Source organism: Athene cunicularia (assembly GCF_003259725.1).
Source record: "Athene cunicularia isolate RWA chromosome 2 unlocalized genomic scaffold, athCun1 chr2_part1, whole genome shotgun sequence".
NCBI classification, from domain to species: Eukaryota; Metazoa; Chordata; class Aves; order Strigiformes; family Strigidae; genus Athene; species Athene cunicularia.
The window spans coordinates 90,318,293-90,338,789 of NW_020799095.1; the positions used below are offsets into that span (position 1 = coordinate 90,318,293).

General features: G+C 39.6%; 1 protein-coding gene across 2 annotated transcripts in view; it reads left to right on the forward strand.

Moving 5' to 3' along the window:
* ZNF516 (zinc finger protein 516) overlaps positions 1-20,497 on the forward strand; it is an 86,962-nt gene that overhangs the window by 15,195 nt on the left and 51,270 nt on the right. For both annotated transcript variants that reach the window (XM_026841365.1, XM_026841366.1), the window contains one exon: positions 15,534-17,564. In XM_026841365.1, coding sequence (XP_026697166.1) covers positions 15,659-17,564 — 1,906 coding nt within the window. In that variant the 5' untranslated portion in view covers positions 15,534-15,658. Of the gene's footprint in view, positions 1-15,533; positions 17,565-20,497 lie in introns of those variants that run through there.

The window sequence follows — 20,497 nt, forward strand, 5'->3', positions numbered from 1 at the left end:
TTTAGGCACCTTGGTTTCCAGCTGATCTGCACCTCGTAGGATCAGTAAGGGTTTAAAAAGAGGTGTGGTAAAAAAAAAAAATCCAAATGTATAAGGAAGATAAATGGCAGCCTTGCACTTAAAAATGAAAACTGAAGGGCTGCTATCTCCCTTTCTGTGCAGGTATAAGTGTGTAGTGACTGTGCTAAAGTTGGTGTGGTAAGTTGGGATGGACACCTGTCTGACTCAGGTTAGAATTTGACTCACAGTTTGTAACCAAAAAAGCCTTGAGCATGTGTAAACCTTCTGTGAGCAGGCAAACTCTCTGCTAGCCCTCAGATGAGAGATCCCCATGGAGTGAAACAGTTTTAAAAAACTGCTGTAATGGGGTTCCCAAAGAGCAGGTGCCTTGTGTTGAACGTACTGTGTTGCTTGCCCTGTGGTGGCCAAATGCTGCTTCAGAGGCTAGACCAGCCTTGGTTGGTTCAGTCATCTGGAAGGCAGCACGAGGAAGATCTAGGCAGCAGCATGAAACCATCCTTTGTACCTTTGCTTTGTAGTCTGAAGCATATGGAGGATTTTTTTCCTCATAAGTTTGAAGGTGATAATATGCTGGAGAACAAGATGGTGAAATAAATGGTAATCCAGACCTTTATTTTCCAACATTATTTGTGTGTCTCGGAGGGTTGGCCTGTTGATGTCTCTTTTACAGGTTACCCAATAATTTGGGTTGAAACAACCAAATCCTTTCCTCTTACTGGTTTTGGTGTTAGTAGATGCTGTAGCTGCCTTTAGTTGTACCTAAGACAGGCCCAGTTTTGCAAATGATAAACCCATTGAGACACAGTGGGGTTCATCTGTTCCCTCAGAGCTGTCTTGTCGTACAATCATATTATCACCAGCTATTCTACTTATATTCAGGGTTATGGTTTACTAGAAACATTCTGGCAGAAGATTAAGGTATTTTTAGTACCATTCAAGGTTTTGCAGTGTTTGTGCCACATTTGCACTGCAAGGCACCTGGCAGATATAACAAAGGACTTGTGACCAAGGAGTATATAGCACTGGATGTCTGTCAGTGGGTACCTTGATTTTTTTTTATGGTTACACAGGCTCATCAAATTAAGATGGTTTTTAATACTGTAGTTTAGCTTTAGTGTTCTCAATTTTGGTGTCTAGTCGAAAGCAATAAGGAAAATATTTATGAACCTAGAACTCAAATGTTATATATACTTAAATATTGTTTTTTTTCCAACCAAATAAAATAGTTTGTTTTCTTTTGCCTAATTTGTTGATTACATGTAAATCCTGTGGAGTAATGGAGGCTATGCATGCTCTGTACATCTGACCATCCACCAAACGAGTATGTGGAGGGATTATTCTGTGCCCCTGCATTATATGTTTATAAATATGCTGCTGTGGTCTTCTGAGTGTTTTATGGGTGAAGCAGGGGAGGAAAATAATACCACATCCGTTTGCTTCAGTTACGGTGTTCCCATTTCTTATGATTTTGTCAGGAGATAAGATAGGGATTGTTTCCCGGAGCCCTTTTTTCTGCAGCCCAGTGGTTGCAAAACAGAAGATGTAAGCCTCTGAAAACAGAAAGTTCCTTGGCTTCATGGTTGTTGGAAGAAGCTGGAAACAACTGTAAAATCTCAAAAGGCAAACAAGAGAATCCACAGCTAAGTTTTGTTCAGAAACCTCTCCCAAGTCTTTGCGTGTGTCATGTTACTTTGAGAGCTTGACCCATGAGGCTTAGTGCTCTGAGTTGGCAGTACCATAATCATAATTTTTATCATGCTTTCTGTGCAAGTTTTAACAATACCTGGTTTTGGATAGTGTTTCTAAGTAACACCTTGACTTTATATGTTAAATGAATCAATCGCATGTGGTAAGTTCAGGAGGTACTTGAAAGCCTATCAGTTGACAAATGCAATAGAATGAAGAGCAATACTTAGCATTTAGCAGTAAAGCTGTATTTTAAGAGTTGTGATGTTGAAAGGAGTGTCTTGATTACAAGCCTGATACATGGGTTTTATGAAAAAATTTCCTTATGTTTAGGAAATACATGATTATAGATGAGGTGCTGTACTTGTGATCCCATACACAGTAGTAATAATGCTGTGTAGTTTTTTTTCTTTCAAGAATGTGTTTTTTACTGTTAGTCAAGTTGTAAGGCTGGGATTTTTTTTTTAATATATGGCATGTTTTTTTCTCATGAGAAAATCTTCTCCAGATTATGAATAGTGATTTTGATAAACATACCCATTACCTAAGGAAGTAAATACGGGTGTGCACATCTAAAACTGTTTTTAAAAAAATAAATTCCAAAATCCTCCAAAGTAATAGCAAACATCGCAACTGACTATTGCAGACCTGCCAAAATGAGATTACACTGGCCTAAAAATGTGCTTTTAGTCAGGCTTTTTTGATCAGTTTTGCTTGATATTTCTACTGAAATAAAAACCTCCTCAGTGTAGATTTTCTGCTTTTTATTTGTACACTCTGTTTAATGCTGCAAGTGGAGTAGCCATAGAGTGCTAAAGATAATATATAGTTGTAAACGGTTTGTTTTGATAGTAAAAAGTGTCAAGTAACTGTAGTGTGAGCAATTGTTTATATACAGAGCAAGTATAATAGTGTGCTGTTACATCATGATTATTTAGCACTCTATGGTGTAAAAGTATATTAAATAGGGAATAGGTGAGTAGTAAATGGGTGAGATGCAGAAAAGTGAAAGCAATAAAAAAGATGTGTAACAAAAAATAGGAGAATGGTCTTTATGTATGTGGCTAAGACAAACAGTGTATGTGTGTTAGGAATAGTATCACAAAACATCCCATAATGAACCAGCCACTGTAATCCATGCTTATTTGTTGTGTAACAGGTTTAAGGATTTAGCAGCATCACTCAAATTCTGCTCTTGGAGTTAGAGTCACAGTTTTGTTGTGTTTCTCTGGTGGAAAATCTACTCACTCCAGCATTGCCCTGAAGAGTAAGGGAGTATATTTGTATTTGTAGAATGGTAAAATGTGTGATAGAATGCATTATGCACGTGCTGGAGGAAAGTGAGTTTGGAAAGCTTTTAAATCAGTCCCATGTGTAGAAAGAGACTAACACCTGTAAGAAGAATAGCTCACTTGAGCGAGACTTGCCACTAGGGATCTTATACTTTAATGCGATGTTCTGCATGTCCATTTTTTTTTTTCCCAGTTGCTTGTGAACTGAAGAAATAGAGAAGTGCCTCCCTTGGTGGCATGTGGCACTTGAAATTTGTTTGTCGTTATGGTTTTACTTGTTGTTATTAATATCCTGTAAATGGATACATTGGCTGAAAACCTATGTTTTAGAAAGGCAGAGAGATGAGAAGTTAACGACGTGATTTATGCTTTTTCATTTCTTTACTGTCTGATGGACCTTTTGGTTCACTAAGAGATGAACACTGGGTAGGCAGAAGAGGGGATTAGTTTATTTTGGGGCTCATTGGGAGGAATCGGTTTCTCAACTTCTGGCTGTGCCTCTGATGAAAAGAGGGACTGACTCTTTGAAAAGGTGAAGCTTGACTTTATAATGATAATTTGCTCTTAGAAATTATTTGAAGTCAGAGCATTTGGCACTGTATAAAAGTATATAAAAGAGCGTGTATAAAAGATCTCAAGTCCCTGCCTTGAGGAATATACATACCAATTAGAACATAGCAATATGTTATATTATGCATTAAGGGGGAAAACCCCAACAAAACAGAGCAGTGGATTTAATTTTGGAAAATAATTGAGTCATTTATGGAAAAAGTGCTTTTAAAAATTAGTAGAAAAATAATGAAACACCAGTTCTAAGCACAGTGTTGAAACACAAGTTTGTAAGTGGGAAACTGATACAAAAGATGCGTTGGGGAGAGTGAATCACTGCCCACGCAAAAGAGAATAGGGTGGAACTGTGGAGGTCCTTGGAAGAGAAGAATAACATTTGAACCTAACACCAACCTGAGTGTTGGCATCCTTTGATTTTTGGGAGAGCACTGTGCTGTTAGCAGCAGTTACTTGAGTAGAACAGATAGGAACAAGTATGAGCTTGGTGGCCAGGGATGACGCTCTAGTAACTGAAGATAGAAAAGCCTGAAGAACAGGCATCTTCTAGGGAAGAGGACAGAAGGAGCAAGGAAGAGGCACAAGCTCATGGTGAAATGTTCTGGCAAACAAGGACCCAGTGAGCAGGGACCAAAGCCATGCAATCAAGGGAGAGCCCAAATGGAAGAATTAGTCATGAAGGTCCCATGCAGGTTTGAGAGAGTAGAAGAGGTGAAGTTGCTTCTGGAAGGAGCAGAAGTATTGGGGAGAACTGAGAAAGCAGAGGCTGAAGAGTGTGCAGACAGAAGGGGAGGAGTGGCAAAAAGAAGTGGCCTTTAAACTGAGTTCGGTGGGGTGGTGATGGCCAGGGAAAGGGACTGAGCACCTGCCAGGTGCCTAGATGTGATCCAGAAGGGATCTGACAGGCAGGCGGTGTGTGTGGATAACTGGGGCTCAGATGCATGGTGGTGACAGAGGCAGGGTGGAAGTAAGTAAGGAAGTAAGTAAGGAGGTCAGTGCCACAGAAGTGGTGTGGGCATGAGTGGGATGGACAGGGGTGTGGGCTGCAGCAGCAGATGAAGTGATGTGTATGTAGTAATGATGGCATGTTGAGCGCTCTGCTGCAAAGAGTGTGTGAAGGGAGGGTGTTGGTGTGTATATGTGGTACATAGGCACATTTATTTGAAAGAAGAAATAAAGTCTAACTGTAGTATTTGGTGATGCAAACGACCTATGTTCTTGGTGTGTGTAATTCATGTTTGTCTTACCAGTTGATAGATTTGTCTTGCAAGTTGTAGTGTATGGAAAAATAAACCGGCAACAGCCTGTGCAGCAGAATTTTCTTTCTTGCAGGCTTGTTTGTTTGCTATCCTATAAGTGATAATTTCAGGGGGTTTGTTTTGGTTTTGAGTAGTTGCTCAGCATTTGTGTGGTGAGGCTGTACAAGAGTTTCTAAGTTAGGAGGTAGGTTTTGTTCCTTTGCTTTCCCCCCCCCCTCTCTTTGGATGATACATTGCAGTGATGTTCAGCACTTCATACCAAACTAAGCTGGACCAACTGACAGATGAAAGATTTGATTTTGGGTTTAGTTTTTCCTCTCGACTTGGAGCTTTGAAATCCAGAAAAAGTAATTTTGTGCTTTGTATTAATTTGATATACAAGACTGTTGCTTTCTTTGTGTTAAAAAAAGTAAATAAATTAAAAAGAGGAGAAAAGTAGTTACCCTACTGTGTAAGTCAACTCATGCTTTATGGTAACATCATGTACTGGCTATACCGGTTTGCTTTTCTGTGCAGACAGTACTGGGCAAGTACAAGATTCAATATCTTTCAAAGTTGGATTTATCACATACGTACTGGAAGTAGTTTTTAATGATGAGAACTACAGAAAACTCTGAAATAAATTAATGGAGTAATGAAGGAACAGCAGACATCTCAGCTTTAAAACTGCTGGTCAACGTAGAAACTTGTGATCCCTCTTTTAAACTACTAGCAGTCATCTGTCTTGCTAGTAAGTGTAAGAGAAGATCGTCATCACAAGTTACACTTGTGGATGAAGTAATCTTCAGGGGTACTGTGTACCTTAGTGAAGGAAGGTGAAATGAAGGTGTTTCTGAGACACTGGCTATCCACAGACTGGCCTTCAGCACTGTTCTCTGCTGATTTGGGGCTGGTGTCACTGAGCCAGTGCTCTGAACAGTTTAAGCATCACAATGAGTCCTGAGTCTCAGCTGGTGCAGAGAAAGCTTCAGCATGTCTGGTTGGGGATCTCTGAAATCAGAGTGTCTGTGCTTGGGCCTGGGCATAGTCTGCATGCTTGACATGCGGAAATGTTGCAGAGAATGGAAAAACTGTGATTAAAAGTCTTAATTACCAGCTTAAGTTCTTAAACGTTTAAGAAAGCTTCCTAAAATAGAGCTTGTCCATGTTTTGTGCTTTGCAAGAGTTTCCAATGAAATATATATACACACATAAATATATATATATAAATGAAAATAAAATAAGCCAGCAATTGAAAATGAAGTTTTGGTGGTGTGTGTTTTGTGAGTTTTGTGTTGCTTCTCAGTGTTAAACAGTGCTACCTCAGAAGGTGATGTTTAACAGAATGCTTTTATGGCTTATTGCGTATGATTATCCCTCCTTTTATTTCTGGGCACAGTTCTTCCTCTCTCACTCAGTCTTGCCCCCTGCCCCAATACAATCTTTTTACTTTCTTAAATGGGGATTTTGAGAAGAGAGAAGGAAGTATAGCCCCAAAGCGTGCTTCAGTGCTTTACAACTGCTTTGTAATACTGGGAGGGAAGTAAGGAAACAGCTTGCTGGTGTTACTTCAGAAATATTTTTTTATTACAGTAAGGATAATAGTTAATCAGACAACAGTGCTGTAATTCTAAATCTGTTAACAGGTTAACGCTTGGCAACACTTGTATTTATAGGTAATGATTTTACTGTGGCAATTAGAGCAGTAGGATATATCAGGTATAAGAAAAACTAATTTATTACCTTGAATTTCTTAATTCTCCATGCAGCTTGTATCATAACAACATACTGTAGAAATAATCTCTACCTTCCATTGATCTGCTGAACACATAGGTGTAGCTAGTAAATTCGCTTGGTATTAAACACAACTTTTTGCATTTGAGGTCTGCTATGGGCAAGTCATTACAGTGCTATATGTATGTACCAAAGCACTGAAGTTCATTTCTCACTGGTATAATTGTTAGCTGTGACAGGGAGAATTTGGGCACTTTGGACAATGTTGCTTCCTGTAACTTTTGCTGGGGTAGGAAATCAACAATTCAAAATATTTAGTTTTAATTATGCTCATGTTTTTCTTGCATTCAAGTCTTTGCACAGCACAAAGGCATTCTGATTTTAGCAGGCAGTGTAACTTCTCATTTGATACAAATTGATCTCATGGCACTGTGTGACGGCAGCTAAGGATGTGGTTTGTGTGCAGCTTGCATTGATGGGACAGATGAAAAAGGCAGCAAGAAGGGGTGGGTGTATGCTTGTGCAGTGTACTGCACTCCAGTATTTTATACCAGCTGATGATCCAGTCCTTATTCTTCTGCAGATATTGTAAAAATAATAAAACTATTTCCTTGTCATGACACTGCAAATAAAAATATATACATTTTTCCCCATTTTAAGATGCAAACCGAGCAGAACATAACAGAGCATATTGACAGGAGAATACCCTGCCCATATAGTTTGAAATCAGCCCTCATGCTGCAGATTTAAAGTGGCCATGTTACAACTCCGTGTAAATTGGTTTGCACTGGAAACCCTAACAAGATCATTAAATATAAAAAGCACTGTTGGATTCTGGGAAAATACTGTGCTGCGCATGTATATGTGCATCTCCATAGACATGCATGAATAGACAGCATCAATGCCATCGATTTGAATAAGGAGGTAATATACAGTATTGAGGTGACTTTGCTTGTATTTGTAACTGACTTATTTTTGGTTTGATCCTGTCAGAATTGTGGATGTTTCTTCAACTTTTAATTTTTAGTACTTGAGAATACTAAAATGCTAAATTTAACTCACTTGGTGGGTGTGGCCAAATAGGAAAACATTATTGTTAAATTGAAGTAAAATGGAGGGCGATTTTTGTTTGTTTTTTTTAAAGATTTTTTTTGAACCTAAAATGATGCTTATATTCAGAATTAGTGATACTATTGCAGCATGTCAAAATAAGAGCTTTTGACTTTCCAACATATATCATTAATGACCCTAGGAAAAAAAAAATCACATCTGCACTAGTGCAGTTCTTGGCTTTTCTAGGACTGATCAATAATCACATTGTGTATTCATTCCCCCAGCCCCCCACCCCGTGAGGTCAACTTTACTATTCTTTATATTTCAGAAAAAGGACATAGGCTGCCTTATACATTAATAGTATTGTTCTCAGTGTTTCTTTGGGATCTAATTTACTGTTACCCATTAAAAAAAAAAAACCACACAACTTTTTTTTATTTTTAATTTAAATACTTAATCTGTAATCTTTTGGGAGAGCTTTTCCCCTCTTCTACCTTATGGTGCTGTGTTGAGAGGTATAGATAGGAACTGAAGACGCTGAGGTTTGCTATGGCTTTGCTATTTAAATGGGTCCTCTCTTGATTGTATTGTAGCATGTGACAGTGAGAATGGGAGAACAACAATTTCAGGGCCTCGTGTCTGGATAGTAACACAGCTGCTGCAATAAAGTCTTGTTATGGTTGACCAGTCACATTTGGACAGTTATTTCTAATTCAGGTTCTTATTTACGTTGTGTTAGAAAATAGTTTGAAGCAAACTGGTAGATGCTTGGATGAAGTTAGTTCATTTTCTCCTCCTTGCCTTGAAAGATTAATGTTGCTTTTTTTTTTGTCCTGCAGCCAGAATAAGTAGTCTTGAAAGAGTCTTGCCTTTTAAAATAAGCTTTTCTTTTCTCTTTTTTTTTTTTTTTTTTTTTTTTTTTTATAAAGGGTTATTGTGGGTAGTTCTGTCAGTGTTAGACATCACCACTAGTTTTAAGTCTTGTGATGGTATTTTGTGATTTCTGCATTGTTGTTTTTTTCCATAAAAGTACTAGTGATACTGGTTCCCTTTTATTCATTTCTTCATATTAGAGGGGAAATTTAGTTTGTTCATAATGGATTATTGATTGGTCTGCGAACAGCAGAAGCCCCAAGGCCTTGTCATCAATGGTACTTACTCTCCCAATAGTGAATGCATCGCTTCATGCAGCTATTCGCAACCCCAGTCTGTAGAATATAAGCCCATAATTGTTACTCTTGTGCAGCACAGTTTTTAGGGAGAGGAACTCTTCATTGTCATTATGGGATTTTCCCCCTCAATTTGTTCAAAGAATAGTCGCTTTGTTTTGGTAGCAAGATAAAGCTTGTCCTGGATGTTAATGATATATTTCAATTCATTGCTTAGAACACTACAGTGTAACTAACAAAGTACATTTCTTTGTCTCCCAGAAGACAAACACGCACAGTATACTAAAACACAAAATATGTACTGAGTGGGTGACAGCTCTGTGTTTCTCAACATACCCCTTAGCAGTGCAAAAGCAAACTCCCCTCCTTGCTCCTGAACTGCTTCTTAAGGAGTCAGAAAAAAATCTGGGTTAAGGAGGTTTTGCTGACTTTGTCACTGCAAATACCTACCTCCAGCTTTTTCAGCACTAGTGTTTTTATCTTTATTTCAGTGTATTCTTTTCCCTGCTAAGGGTGTGGCATTGGTTGAGAAAGGCCTGTCTACTTTCACAGCCATGGCTGCTGCTCTGAAGCCTGCTGCAAAATGTCATTAGCTCAGGGAGGGAGATACATCGCATTTTTTGCATCTATTTGGAGAAGCTCAGAATAATATCTCAGGGTTCAGACAGCAAACTTTTTAAATGGGAAATGCTTCCCCAGCTGCGGGGAAAGGCTGGTTTAGAATAATTAAACAAAAAAAAAAAGTATTGCAAAATGCTGCTGAAGGATTTTATAAAGCCTAAGTGGAAATAGACTAACAGAAATTCCTTGTTTGTTTTTCCAGGAGCTTTTTATTTTTCCTTTGCAGTTCTTGTGTCAGTTTTGGCAGTCTTAAACAAACTTCAGGAGGTCTGTTGTCAAGATCGCCACTTTTAATAACGGAATACATTTGAAAATTTGATAGTCTTATACAACTGGCTTGTGATTTTTGGGTAGGTTTTTACTGGGTTAGCTTGGATTACTTTCAGAAAAAATCTATTCAGAGCTCTGCTGCCTTTACCTAATGGCAAATTTAGTCTCTTAAATTGCAGAATGCCAGGATTTCCTGCAGGTTCAAGTATGGGCTTACTATTTAAAGATACACTTGCTCTTCTACTTTCTGGTGTAGTCTGAAGGATGCTATCAGCTCAAGGCATTAAAGGGTCTATAGGCTAGTGACATGGTCCATAAGAGGCATTTTGATAGGACTGGTGCCTAAATGAGGATGGCAGGATTGAACCTTTAATCAGGGAGGTGGACTGATGACCTCCATGGGGTCCGGATGTTCCAAAGAAGCCATGTTCCCTTACAAAGTGAGAAGTGTGTGCAGATAGAGTGAGGCTGGTGTGCAAGCTGGACGGTGTCTCTGCAGCCTGGGGAGAAGACACAGAGTGGGAGAAAGGTCTTTGTGGTTCAGTGAGCACAAAGGCTGGTAAGGCAGTTGTCAAACGTTCTCTGTCTTTTGTTCGCTCTTTTCCTGCCCTTCGCTCTCTTGTGGCCTCTCTACTCTGAGCAGCAAAGTCTGTTTGGCTCTGGGGCAACATGAGCTTTCTCCAGCCAAGAGAGATCAGCTCTCCAGGTTGCCATTCTTTGAAAGATACAACTTTCTCAAATTCACCTAGATGTTTACATGCTATGTCCTATCATTTCGTCACCTAGAAGGAATTTCAGTAAGATTTTTTTTTCCACAAGATCATGCCTCACAGTGTGTGTGTTGTGTTTTTTTTGTTTTTTTTTTTTTTTTAAGTCGTTGCCTTTGGCAGAGGAACATGGTGGATTCATTGCAGTGTATATTCAAACTTCTTGGAGATGAGAAGAGCCATACTTCTCCAGGGCATTTGTCTTTCAGATGGGACTTGAAATACTTGCACCCCAACTGAAAGCAGTTTGTTTTAAAAAATACACTGTACTGTTTGAATAGGTCTATGTAGCTTCCCAGATTGTATGTTCTCGTTTATTACTTACTGAAGAGTTTTCCTTCCTTGCCACTACAGCCCATGCAATATGATTTTTAAAGTCAGGTTTAACTGAAGAGAAATTGAAAAAGAGCAATTAAAAAAGAATCTGTAGTCTTCTGTATGTTGGAATAGGAATAATTTTCTTGTATGTTTTCCTCTGTCTGCACTGTGCAGGATATTTGTTTGTAAGAAATTAATTTGCAATTAATTTTTCAGTGTGGTATCTCTTGCATTCTATTTTTCAGTCATCTTGTGTTGCTTAGTTTTGATTTCTTAATTTTTTTCCCCAATGTTTTCCAATAGGCACAAAAGATCCTTAAGAGGGTCTGTCTTACCCTGTGGGGAGTTCTCACAGCATACCTGGTCCTCTTCCAGAACGTGCAGGTGGCATGAGAAGAGTAATAGGTATTTGAGTGCTTCTCTTTTATTTAAATGCAGTTCCCCTGTACTTTTACACATGCTTCACTTCAAGACTATGTGAGGGTCTTGCAAAAGTTGTGAGGATGATGCAGCTATGCACTGGTGTACCTGCCATGCCACTAGCAGAGATGGGCTACCATGGCCTCCCTGGAGAAGTAATCCATGGCTGATGCTGAGAAAGGTACTGGGGCTCCATGGTGAGAGCAGCTTGCTTTGACCAAGTGTGTTTTCTCTCAAGCTAAGAACTCTTTCCGAGTTAGTTTTTAAAACCAGAGAAGTTTTGATGGCTAAATGTTTGAAATAGTGGTGATTCTGACAGACACTTGATTTAAGCTTGTAGGAAAGCTTGTTTTTTGCTTTCGGGTGGGGGAATAAAAAGAGTTTGTTTATTTGTTCCCATGTGGATCAAGGAAAAGACTCTGTGAGGTGCAGGAACAAGCCTTATAACTAAAATATTTGGTTGAGCAAAGGCATTTCTTGGCATGACATCCCTCTTGTTTTTGGGTCTTTGTTCATGTTTCTCTTCCATCTTGCTTTATATACCAAACCTGCATGTAAACAGTGATGATGTTGAGTGCCTTGGTTTTAAGGGGTCTGAAAATGCCTCCCGGACACTGGCCAGTGGCTTCTTGTATGAACTGTGATCCTTGGTTCAACAAAACTAAGTGAATCTAGTTCATATGCCCCTTGTAACAGAATATCAAATGCCCCCCTCAAGGAGTGGATAGGCTGCAATGCTGTTAAAGCACACAAAATATTTTTAAAGACAGTTAATTTACAGTGTACATTCACTTGTATTTCCTTATGGCTTGCCGCTGTGCCAGTGGGGATCTCCACACTGTGACAGTCTTGGAGAAATCTGCACGCTGGATGTGACTCTGCTATGGATTCTGTGTGACAGGCCGGTGCTAAGGAACTCAGGCTGAACTTGGACCAAAGCGATGAAAGCTTACTGGTTACACCTGAAATTACTGAGAGTTAAAACATTTTTTATAGCCTTAGGGTAGCTGGAGGTGGGAGCATTACATGTGTGCTGAAAGAGAATTATTTCAGAATACTTTCAGATGCATAATTGTTTCAAAATGCAAATATTTTTATTATTGTAGTCAGCCAGAAAGAAACAAAAATATCCATCACAAAACTTTTACTCACAGTGGAAGAGTAATCAGTGTAGTTTGATTGACATCTTCCATTCCTTGTGCCATCTCTGATGTTGAAATAATTGTTTAATGATTAATACTAAGCTGGAAGCTATTAAGCCAAAATGTTATTTTGTATTGGTATGATTCTTCAGAAGTATTATAGTTTTCCTCATTTTGTATGTTCAGCCTTCCAAATAGAAGTTTTTTTCAAAGTTGTCATTTTTACTTTGTTTTTACTGCTTCTTTATAATGAACACTGGCTCTGCTCTTCTGCAAAGAGCCCCTCTGAAGGAATTACTTTTAAGTGGCAGTCAAATGATGTGAGGAGGGAGTTGTAAGTTGTTCATATATGTTTGTGTCAGTCGATTTACCAAAGCCTAAGGGAAATCTCCATACACCATGTAAAGTAAACTCAGATTGGGTGAACGCACTTTCTCTGCCTGAATTTCTGTCTGTGGAAGATCAGTTGTGAAATTTTGTGAGTTTTAAATGTGTATGAATTCAAATAATTCAAATCTAGGAATACTTTATTTCAACTTTTAAAGTTATAAATTGCAGTGCATTGGCCAAGCTAAAGTAATAAAGATGAAACAATTTTCTCATAATATTTTGCTGTAGATGATAATGCTTCCATTAAATATTTTATACTAATAAAATAATTTGGTAATTTTAAAATTCTGAATTTTTTCCCCCTCAGGCCTAATTTAATATAGGGCTAGGGGATCTCCTGCAAGTGACTAATATCTCTCTTACAAGTAATGCTTTCTTCATATACTCATTTTCATAACTTAAGTTTCATTAATGAAAATGCTATAAATAATTGAAGTGTAATATGTCAAGACTTAGCACAGGGAAGCTGTGGCTGAGTAAACAAAAGGACTCTGAAGCTTTGGGTTATATGTGTCTGAACTGCTGCATACAGCGTTCTTGTCTAAGTTTGACTCTTAAAGATCTTTTGACCTTTCAGACAGGAAACACTGTAGAAAGTTGAGTTAAAATGGGACGTACATTAAAAAAAAAACCCAAAACACCAAAACCAAAAAACAAACAAACAAACAACAAAACTCAAACCTGCTAGTTTAAAAGTCAGCCTACCGATAAGCAGTGTTCTTACTGGTGTAAACTGTAGAAGATGCAGAATATAGAAAACATTGTACAAAATACTCAGAAAAATCTGTTCCCAAAGCTTGCTATCTTTTTTTCTACAACGTGCAGAACATTTTCGAAGTTGTTACTTGTTAAATGCAGTAAGTTACCCCGGTATTTCTTTTTATGATTTAATGAGTTTTAGGTTAAGTCTTCGATTGTAAGACAATATCAGTTTTTATTTGGCAGATTTAAATTATGGATCAGATAAATAAGATGTTACTGTGAATTGTTTCATCCATCAACATGTGGTGTAAACTGCATTTGTATTTGTTGTTTAGCATGTTTGCACCTTCTGGTACAGCCACAACTTCCAGTGGTTGCCATCCTTCTTTATATACCTAGGGAGTTTTTTCTGAGGCTGCCCCTCAATTTGGTTTTAAATGGCTAATTTCAGAGATTTAGATATTCTTGTTTTTAAGCTACCTGCTCATATGGATTGATGTGATCTGATTTGCTTTATTTTAAAAGTCATGATAAATTAGTCATAATATAAAAATACTTCATTCAAGAAATGAAATTGCATTTGTAATGTGTAATGTCCCTTAGATATTACTGTCAGTTCTCCGAGGAAAAGGTAGTTTGAGTAGATGCTGTTAATAACTCTTAACATGCTGAATGAATACTAGATATGCAGAAAATCAAACCCAGAAATGAATGGTCCTGTAGCAAATAAGAGGGCTAGATTGAATTAAATAAAGTTATTCTGTAGTGTGTAACTGAGATGAGCATTGCATCAGTTTTACCTCTTCTTAGGCTTGTGCCAGTGATGTGGTTAGACTATTTACTTATTTACATATTGAAGAGACTCAGAGGTGAATACAGTGAGAAACCTTAAAATTTGCAGCTGTAGATCTGTAACTTTATTTAGTTATAGATGTCAAGTGATGGATGTGTGACTATATAGTCTTGTTATTATTCTGCATATTTTTAGCTATGTTTTAAGAAGCTGATGTTTTCTTAATGTAATAATAGATTGGTTCTCTTTATTAGAGAATACAGTATTCTTTGATCTTAGTCATGTGGTGTTTGTAGTACTTAGTGAGGATAGGAAGGGGGGAAGATTTTTGGTTTACAGTGTGGTAATTGGAAAAGAAACAATCTGTGGAGATCTTAACCATTGGTTTTTGCCGTATACAAGGTGGAGAATTGCTGGTGTGTTGCATCTTGCATCGCTGAGGCAGATATTGGCCCTTGCATTTAATCATGTCACTATACAAAAGCTTTTAAACTTTTATTAATCTGTTTTGTTAATCAAAGTTGTTTCTTGTTTTGTTTTTTTGTTTATGGTTAAGATTCTGTTTCATTGAGGTGGGTGGTGCTGTGGTTTCCTGTATGTCTTGTTGACATAAATGACTCACTTTTAAGATCATTTGATACCTATGCACATTATCAGTTTACTTTGTTAGATTGAGGTTAAATGTTACACTTTGAGGTTTTTTTTTCTTCATTGTCCATCAGGAAATAACTTAGTTTTCCTGAATGCTTTGTCAGGCTCTGGATTCTTGTGTTTTCTCACTAATCAAAGTACTGAGTGTCCTCAGACTCTGCGCCTGCTCTGTTTATGCCACATCAAGCACAGCAGAGCTGCCTGAGATACAAAGTAATGCAGTTGCCAGCAGGAATATGGTATTTGCTAAAGTCTCTTTGGCAAGTAAGTATTTTACATGAAATTGCACATGATGGTAAAGCCACAGATTTAAAGTGTAATAACCTCCTCAAGAAATGTTTTCCTCATTTAAGCTGTATTTTTAGCCACTTCTGCCTGGTTTTAAAACAAACAAAAAAAAAATTTAAAGATTGAACTTTTTTAAAGAGACTGTGATGTCAGTATATGGAAATAAATGCTCTTTTTTGGATTTTACTTGTTTATTAATCATGCTTGCCATTGAAGTTTAGCCAATCAGCAAATGGAGAAGCTGCTGCTTTTTGGTGCAATAAATTGTAGTACAGTATGCTTCTGAATGTGGGGTGAGTGATGTAATCTGTTGAATTAAAAATATGAATAGGTTTAAATATATTTAAGAATCTACTCACACAATTTCTGTACATTTTTGTGATGATTTTTTTTTTTGGTTCTTTTTTTCAGGTGATCTATGCCATCCGCTTACAGAGCTTACGGAAATAAATAGACACTTCGGACTCTCTTGAGCAGCTGAAAGGAGAAACATTACCCTGAGAATGAAGCAGTAAAACACTTCTCTGCAGAACCGTATGATTGAAAACACGGTCCAGCCCTCCTCTGCTGCCAGACATGCTTTTGTCCTCCTGCCCTGCTCACCCTCTGTTGCAGTAAGACAGATGGATTGTAGTAGAGAGGCAGAAATGGAGTTGCGGAGATCCTCCAGCCCAGGCAAACTAGGCAAGAATGACATGGATACTGACAAGACCACGTGCCACAGCTGCTGCATCTGCGGTAAAAGTTTCCCTTTTCAGAGCTCCTTGTCGCAGCACATGAGGAAGCACACGGGTGAGAAGCCCTACAAATGCCCTTACTGTGATCACAGAGCTTCCCAAAAGGGCAACCTGAAGATCCACATCCGTAGTCACAGAACAGGCACTTTAAGTCAGGGGCATGAGACGGAGATGGGAGAGGCGCAGCTGGGGGAAATGGGTGTGTCAGAGGGCCTCGGTGGGTGCACCAGCCCCACTAAAAGTACTTCTGCCTGCAACAAGATCTTGAATGGTACTGCTCAGGTAGATAGCAGCAAGATCTTGTTGAGAAGCAGCAAGAAGGAGGTGATGGAGGTGGTGCCAGCTGAGGAGGATGGCAAGCTGAGCTCTTACCAGTGCACCTTCTGCAAAAACAAATTTGAAAGGAAGAAGGACCTGGAGCAGCACCTGCACCAGGTCCACAAACCATTCAAGTGCAGGTTGTGTAACTACATGACCCTGAGGGAGGAGACGCTGTTAAACCACATAGAGAAGGACCACATAACAGCTCAGGTTCCAAATGGGGAGGCCTATACTGAGAACTGCAAGAGCGAGCTGAGTGCGGGCGAGTTTCCATGCGAAGTCTGTGGTCAGGCCTTTAGTCAAACCTGGTTCCTGAAAGCTCATATGAAAAAGCACAGGGGGTCATTTGATCATGGGTGCCACATTTGTGGCAGGAGATTCAAAGAGCCCTGGTTTCTCAAAAACCACATGAAGTCGCATGGCCCCAAGACTGGGAGCAAAAACAAACCAAAAAATGATTTGGAGCTCATAGCCACTATCAACAATGTGATACAGGAGGAGACGATTGTGACTGGCCTGTCTCTGTATGAAGTTTGCACCAAGTGTGGAAATCTGTTTACAAATATGGAAAGTCTGAAAGCACATAACGCTGTTCACTACCGAGTGCAGCGGGGCAGTGCTGGGGATAAAGCTGAGGGCTTAATTGATGGGAGCCTAAGCTCCTCCATAACAAAGCAGTTTTTCTTGCAGTGTCTCAATCTAAGGCCATCTGTAGGGCTGGATATAGTTACAAGAGGACAGCCTGGGAAAAGAGTAGCTGAGCTGGATCCAGTCAGTAGCTACCAAGCTTGGCAGCTGGCCACCAAAGGAAAAGTAGTAGAACCCTCAGAGTATGTGAAATATGTGGGATGGGACGAGGCCCTGGCAGATGCGGACGTGACTTACGACAAGGATAAGAGAGAGTATATACTCGTCAACCAGGAGAAGCGCAAGCGAGACCAGGACTTGCCCAGCTCTTCCAGCAACCCCAAGAAGAAGAGCTGCACCGGTGGGCGCCCAGAGAAAACTAGCGGCACCCCACTGGGGGAGAGCTGTACACTCACCCAGGGGGACCTGGACTACCGCCCTGCCTCACGGCAGAGCCGACGGGCCACCCAGAACAAGTCCACCGAGTGCTTTGAGTGTGGGAAGATCTTCCGCACCTACCACCAAATGGTGCTTCACTCCCGGGTGCACCGCAAGGAGCGGAGGAGCTGCGGCGAGGGCGGGACAGCCACCCAGCCTGACCGCTATGGCTCCAGCAGCGAGGAGGGGGACTCGGGGTCTGTCAGTGGGCCCAGCACCCCTGGCTCTGCATCAGCCCCGGAAGACTCGGCCACCTCCGGCCTAGGGGAGGAGGGGGCTGAGGAGAGCTCAGAGGAAGGAGCAACCAACCCCTCACTAGGTAAGATCTCTCCCAGCCTTGCCTCGTCACTGATCTCCTGGTGTGGGACACTGCAATGAGCAGAGGGAGAGATGCGTGGAAGCACGTGAGAGGTTTAAAGGCAGTGTGTATGGGGTCCCGGGCCTGCTGAGTGCTGCTGTTTGTCTCAGCACGGTGACTTGTTTCTGGCACAAGTAATGAGAGTGACATCAGAGGACATCTTGATAAGGTGTAGGTGAAATTGTATTTCAGTGAAGGACACCTGAGAAGTATTTTAGTTGTCTATAGCAGTGCTGTAGGGTAGGTAGTGTCTTCCCTGGACATCTCGGGAACTGCTTTTCTCCAATGTATGGGTGTCTTGTGCACTGTTCTGCCTATAGCATGCAGGTGTAGCAGGGGCATAGCCTGTGTGGTGTAGCCCTGAAGTGCGTAAACTTAATTGCCAGTGTGAGAGGTGTCTCTCTCCTCTTTGCTTTGCTTCCCAAATTGTGTTTATAACTCCAAAGGCTATAATTAATCTCTCTGGATTAAAGCGCTCCTTTGAGCCCAGCAGTACTAAATGGAACAAATTATTCTCTAAATAGCAGCAAAGTAAATATTTAAAAGAACACCATTAAGCGCTCTTGTATCTTTTCCTTTTTTATATTTTATTTTTGTTGTTCATGATTCTTTGTTTGCAATACCCTTTTAGAAATGTGAGCTTAACCATTCTTTCTTTCCTAGCCTAGCACTGGTTTTAGTTTTTCTGTTTGATGAACAATAACGTTTTCCTCTCATTTTCATTCCTTTTGTTTTGAAGAACATAGTTATCTGTAGTGTTAAACTTGTTTTCAGGACCATTGTGGATTAAGTAATCTGCAACATTGTAGAAGAGGGTGGGTTTATTCAATTAGCTGTGTTCTTTTAGGATTTTATATAATGTTATACTTTCTCCTGGCTATAGACCCCATAGCAGCAAAGCAACATTTTCCAGAATTGTGTATTGTTACATGTTTTTCATAAAGTTTTGAAGCTTGAAGTTGGATTTCTTTAACAATTTTTTTTTGTCATTAAGCTTCTTTCATGAAAGTTCCATGGTTTTAGGACAACCAAAGTTGGGGCCGACACTGCTTGGCAATATAGCTTTCAAAATATAAGGCGTAGAGGGAAGAGACCTCCAAAGGATTGAAATTGTAAAAAATTAAGTCCATCTGTTTGCTCTTAAACTTAGAGGAATGGTCCCAAACTTGATTTTGCTACAACTTGGATCAAGTCCCTGATGGACAAATTGGGTGCACACTAGAACAGAAATGTAAATTAAACCAAGAACTCCACTTTTTTTTTTTTTTTATGCTTTCTTGCCCTTTCCATAAACCACAACTCCAAAAAGTCATAGTGACAAGCTGACAAATATTTCACTATGATTACTTGCCCATTTAAAAAACTAAAAATTTGGCTTTTCCATCTGCTCTTGGATTTTGGACACTTAAACAAAGTTCCTTATGAGAGCTTATCTACTTGCTTGTGTGAAAATCCATCAGCTACTGTCTGAAACACCTTGGTACAGTTGACACAAGATGCAGTGATAAAACTGCAGGTTTGACTGGAGTTAAATGGGACTGCCATGTTTTACCCGTGTAATGTACAGTGCCTTTATGGAAACTGCTGTGATGGAAAACCTCCTCTCTGGAGATGGGCTGAAAACACCAAAACGCTATTTCACATGATGTTCATATAGGAAAGCTGCTCTTGTGGGCTCTCCATATTAAGCACGTTTTTTCTAACAAGAGGAGCCGTCTCATCACTTTGCCTGTTTCGCTTCTTGCCTCAACTCAAGCTTTGAGCCCTTGTTGCAGGAGTGAAAGGTGAGAGTTAGTCACACAGCAGTTTCTCTCATAGGAATTAAGGTGACTGGTTTAACTATTATCACTAGCCAGCATCTGGAAACTCATTTCTTTGGGTGCCAAATTGATCCTTATCATCTTTGACTGTATAGAAGCAGCAAAATGATAGGCCTGAATACAGGCACATCTTGGAAAAGGGATATTTGCATTGATGGGCCATTAGGGTGGCTGCTGCATTTAATATTTGATAATGTCACATTTACAAGATTTTTTGGATTCAAAATAAAGTGGTTGTTTGTTTTTTGTTTTTTTTTTTTTGTTTTTTGTTTTAATATATACAGATATATTTTTGAAGGAGTTTTCATAGGTCAATCTTAAAGACCTAAGTTTCTCAATTTTCTCTTTTTGGTATGAAGATTTAATGACACTACCCTTATATTGTTTAATAAGGGACTGGGGTCCTTCTGTCCAGAATGCTGCAGGATTAGTTTCACTCTTCTGCAGATTGCTGCTTTAAGTCTAGAGGCTTTATTTCCCTCCTCCTCTACGAACAGAAACCTGAGTTGTACAGAATATAGGCCAAATTCTGCCCTCGCAGGCACTTCTGCTAAAATCAGGTGTTCTGGTGTGGCCTTGAAGCACATTTTGTCCTAGCAGTGCTGCAGTTTGCTGTCCTCTGCTGCAGCTTTTTGTAGTTATTCTTGCTGGTGAACCTTTTCTGTCAGAGCCACACTCCAGCCCCAAAGACAGCATTCCTCCCCAGTGGAGGTGGGCAATAGCGCTCTCGGTTCCTGTTCCTGCTGTGGCTATTACGTATTATTTTTACTAAGGCTGTGGTCAGAAAAATATTCTGTTACTCATAAAGTTATTTTAGATAGTATCTGTGTATTTTATTACTATCATATCTTTACTTTTTCCCCCATTTGGCACATTAACATGTTACCCAGGGTCAGAAAAGGTCTTTGAATGTTGTGACCTTGACTCAGTTTAAAGTACTTCTTTGTAGTTTTAGTTCTTAATAATCTGAGCTGTCCTGTTGACACAGTGTCTTTCAGCAGGGAAGTTGGCAGTGCACCTCCGTGGTCACTTAGAGCCAACAGGTGTTGGGGCTAAGGGCTGTCGGGGGGGGGG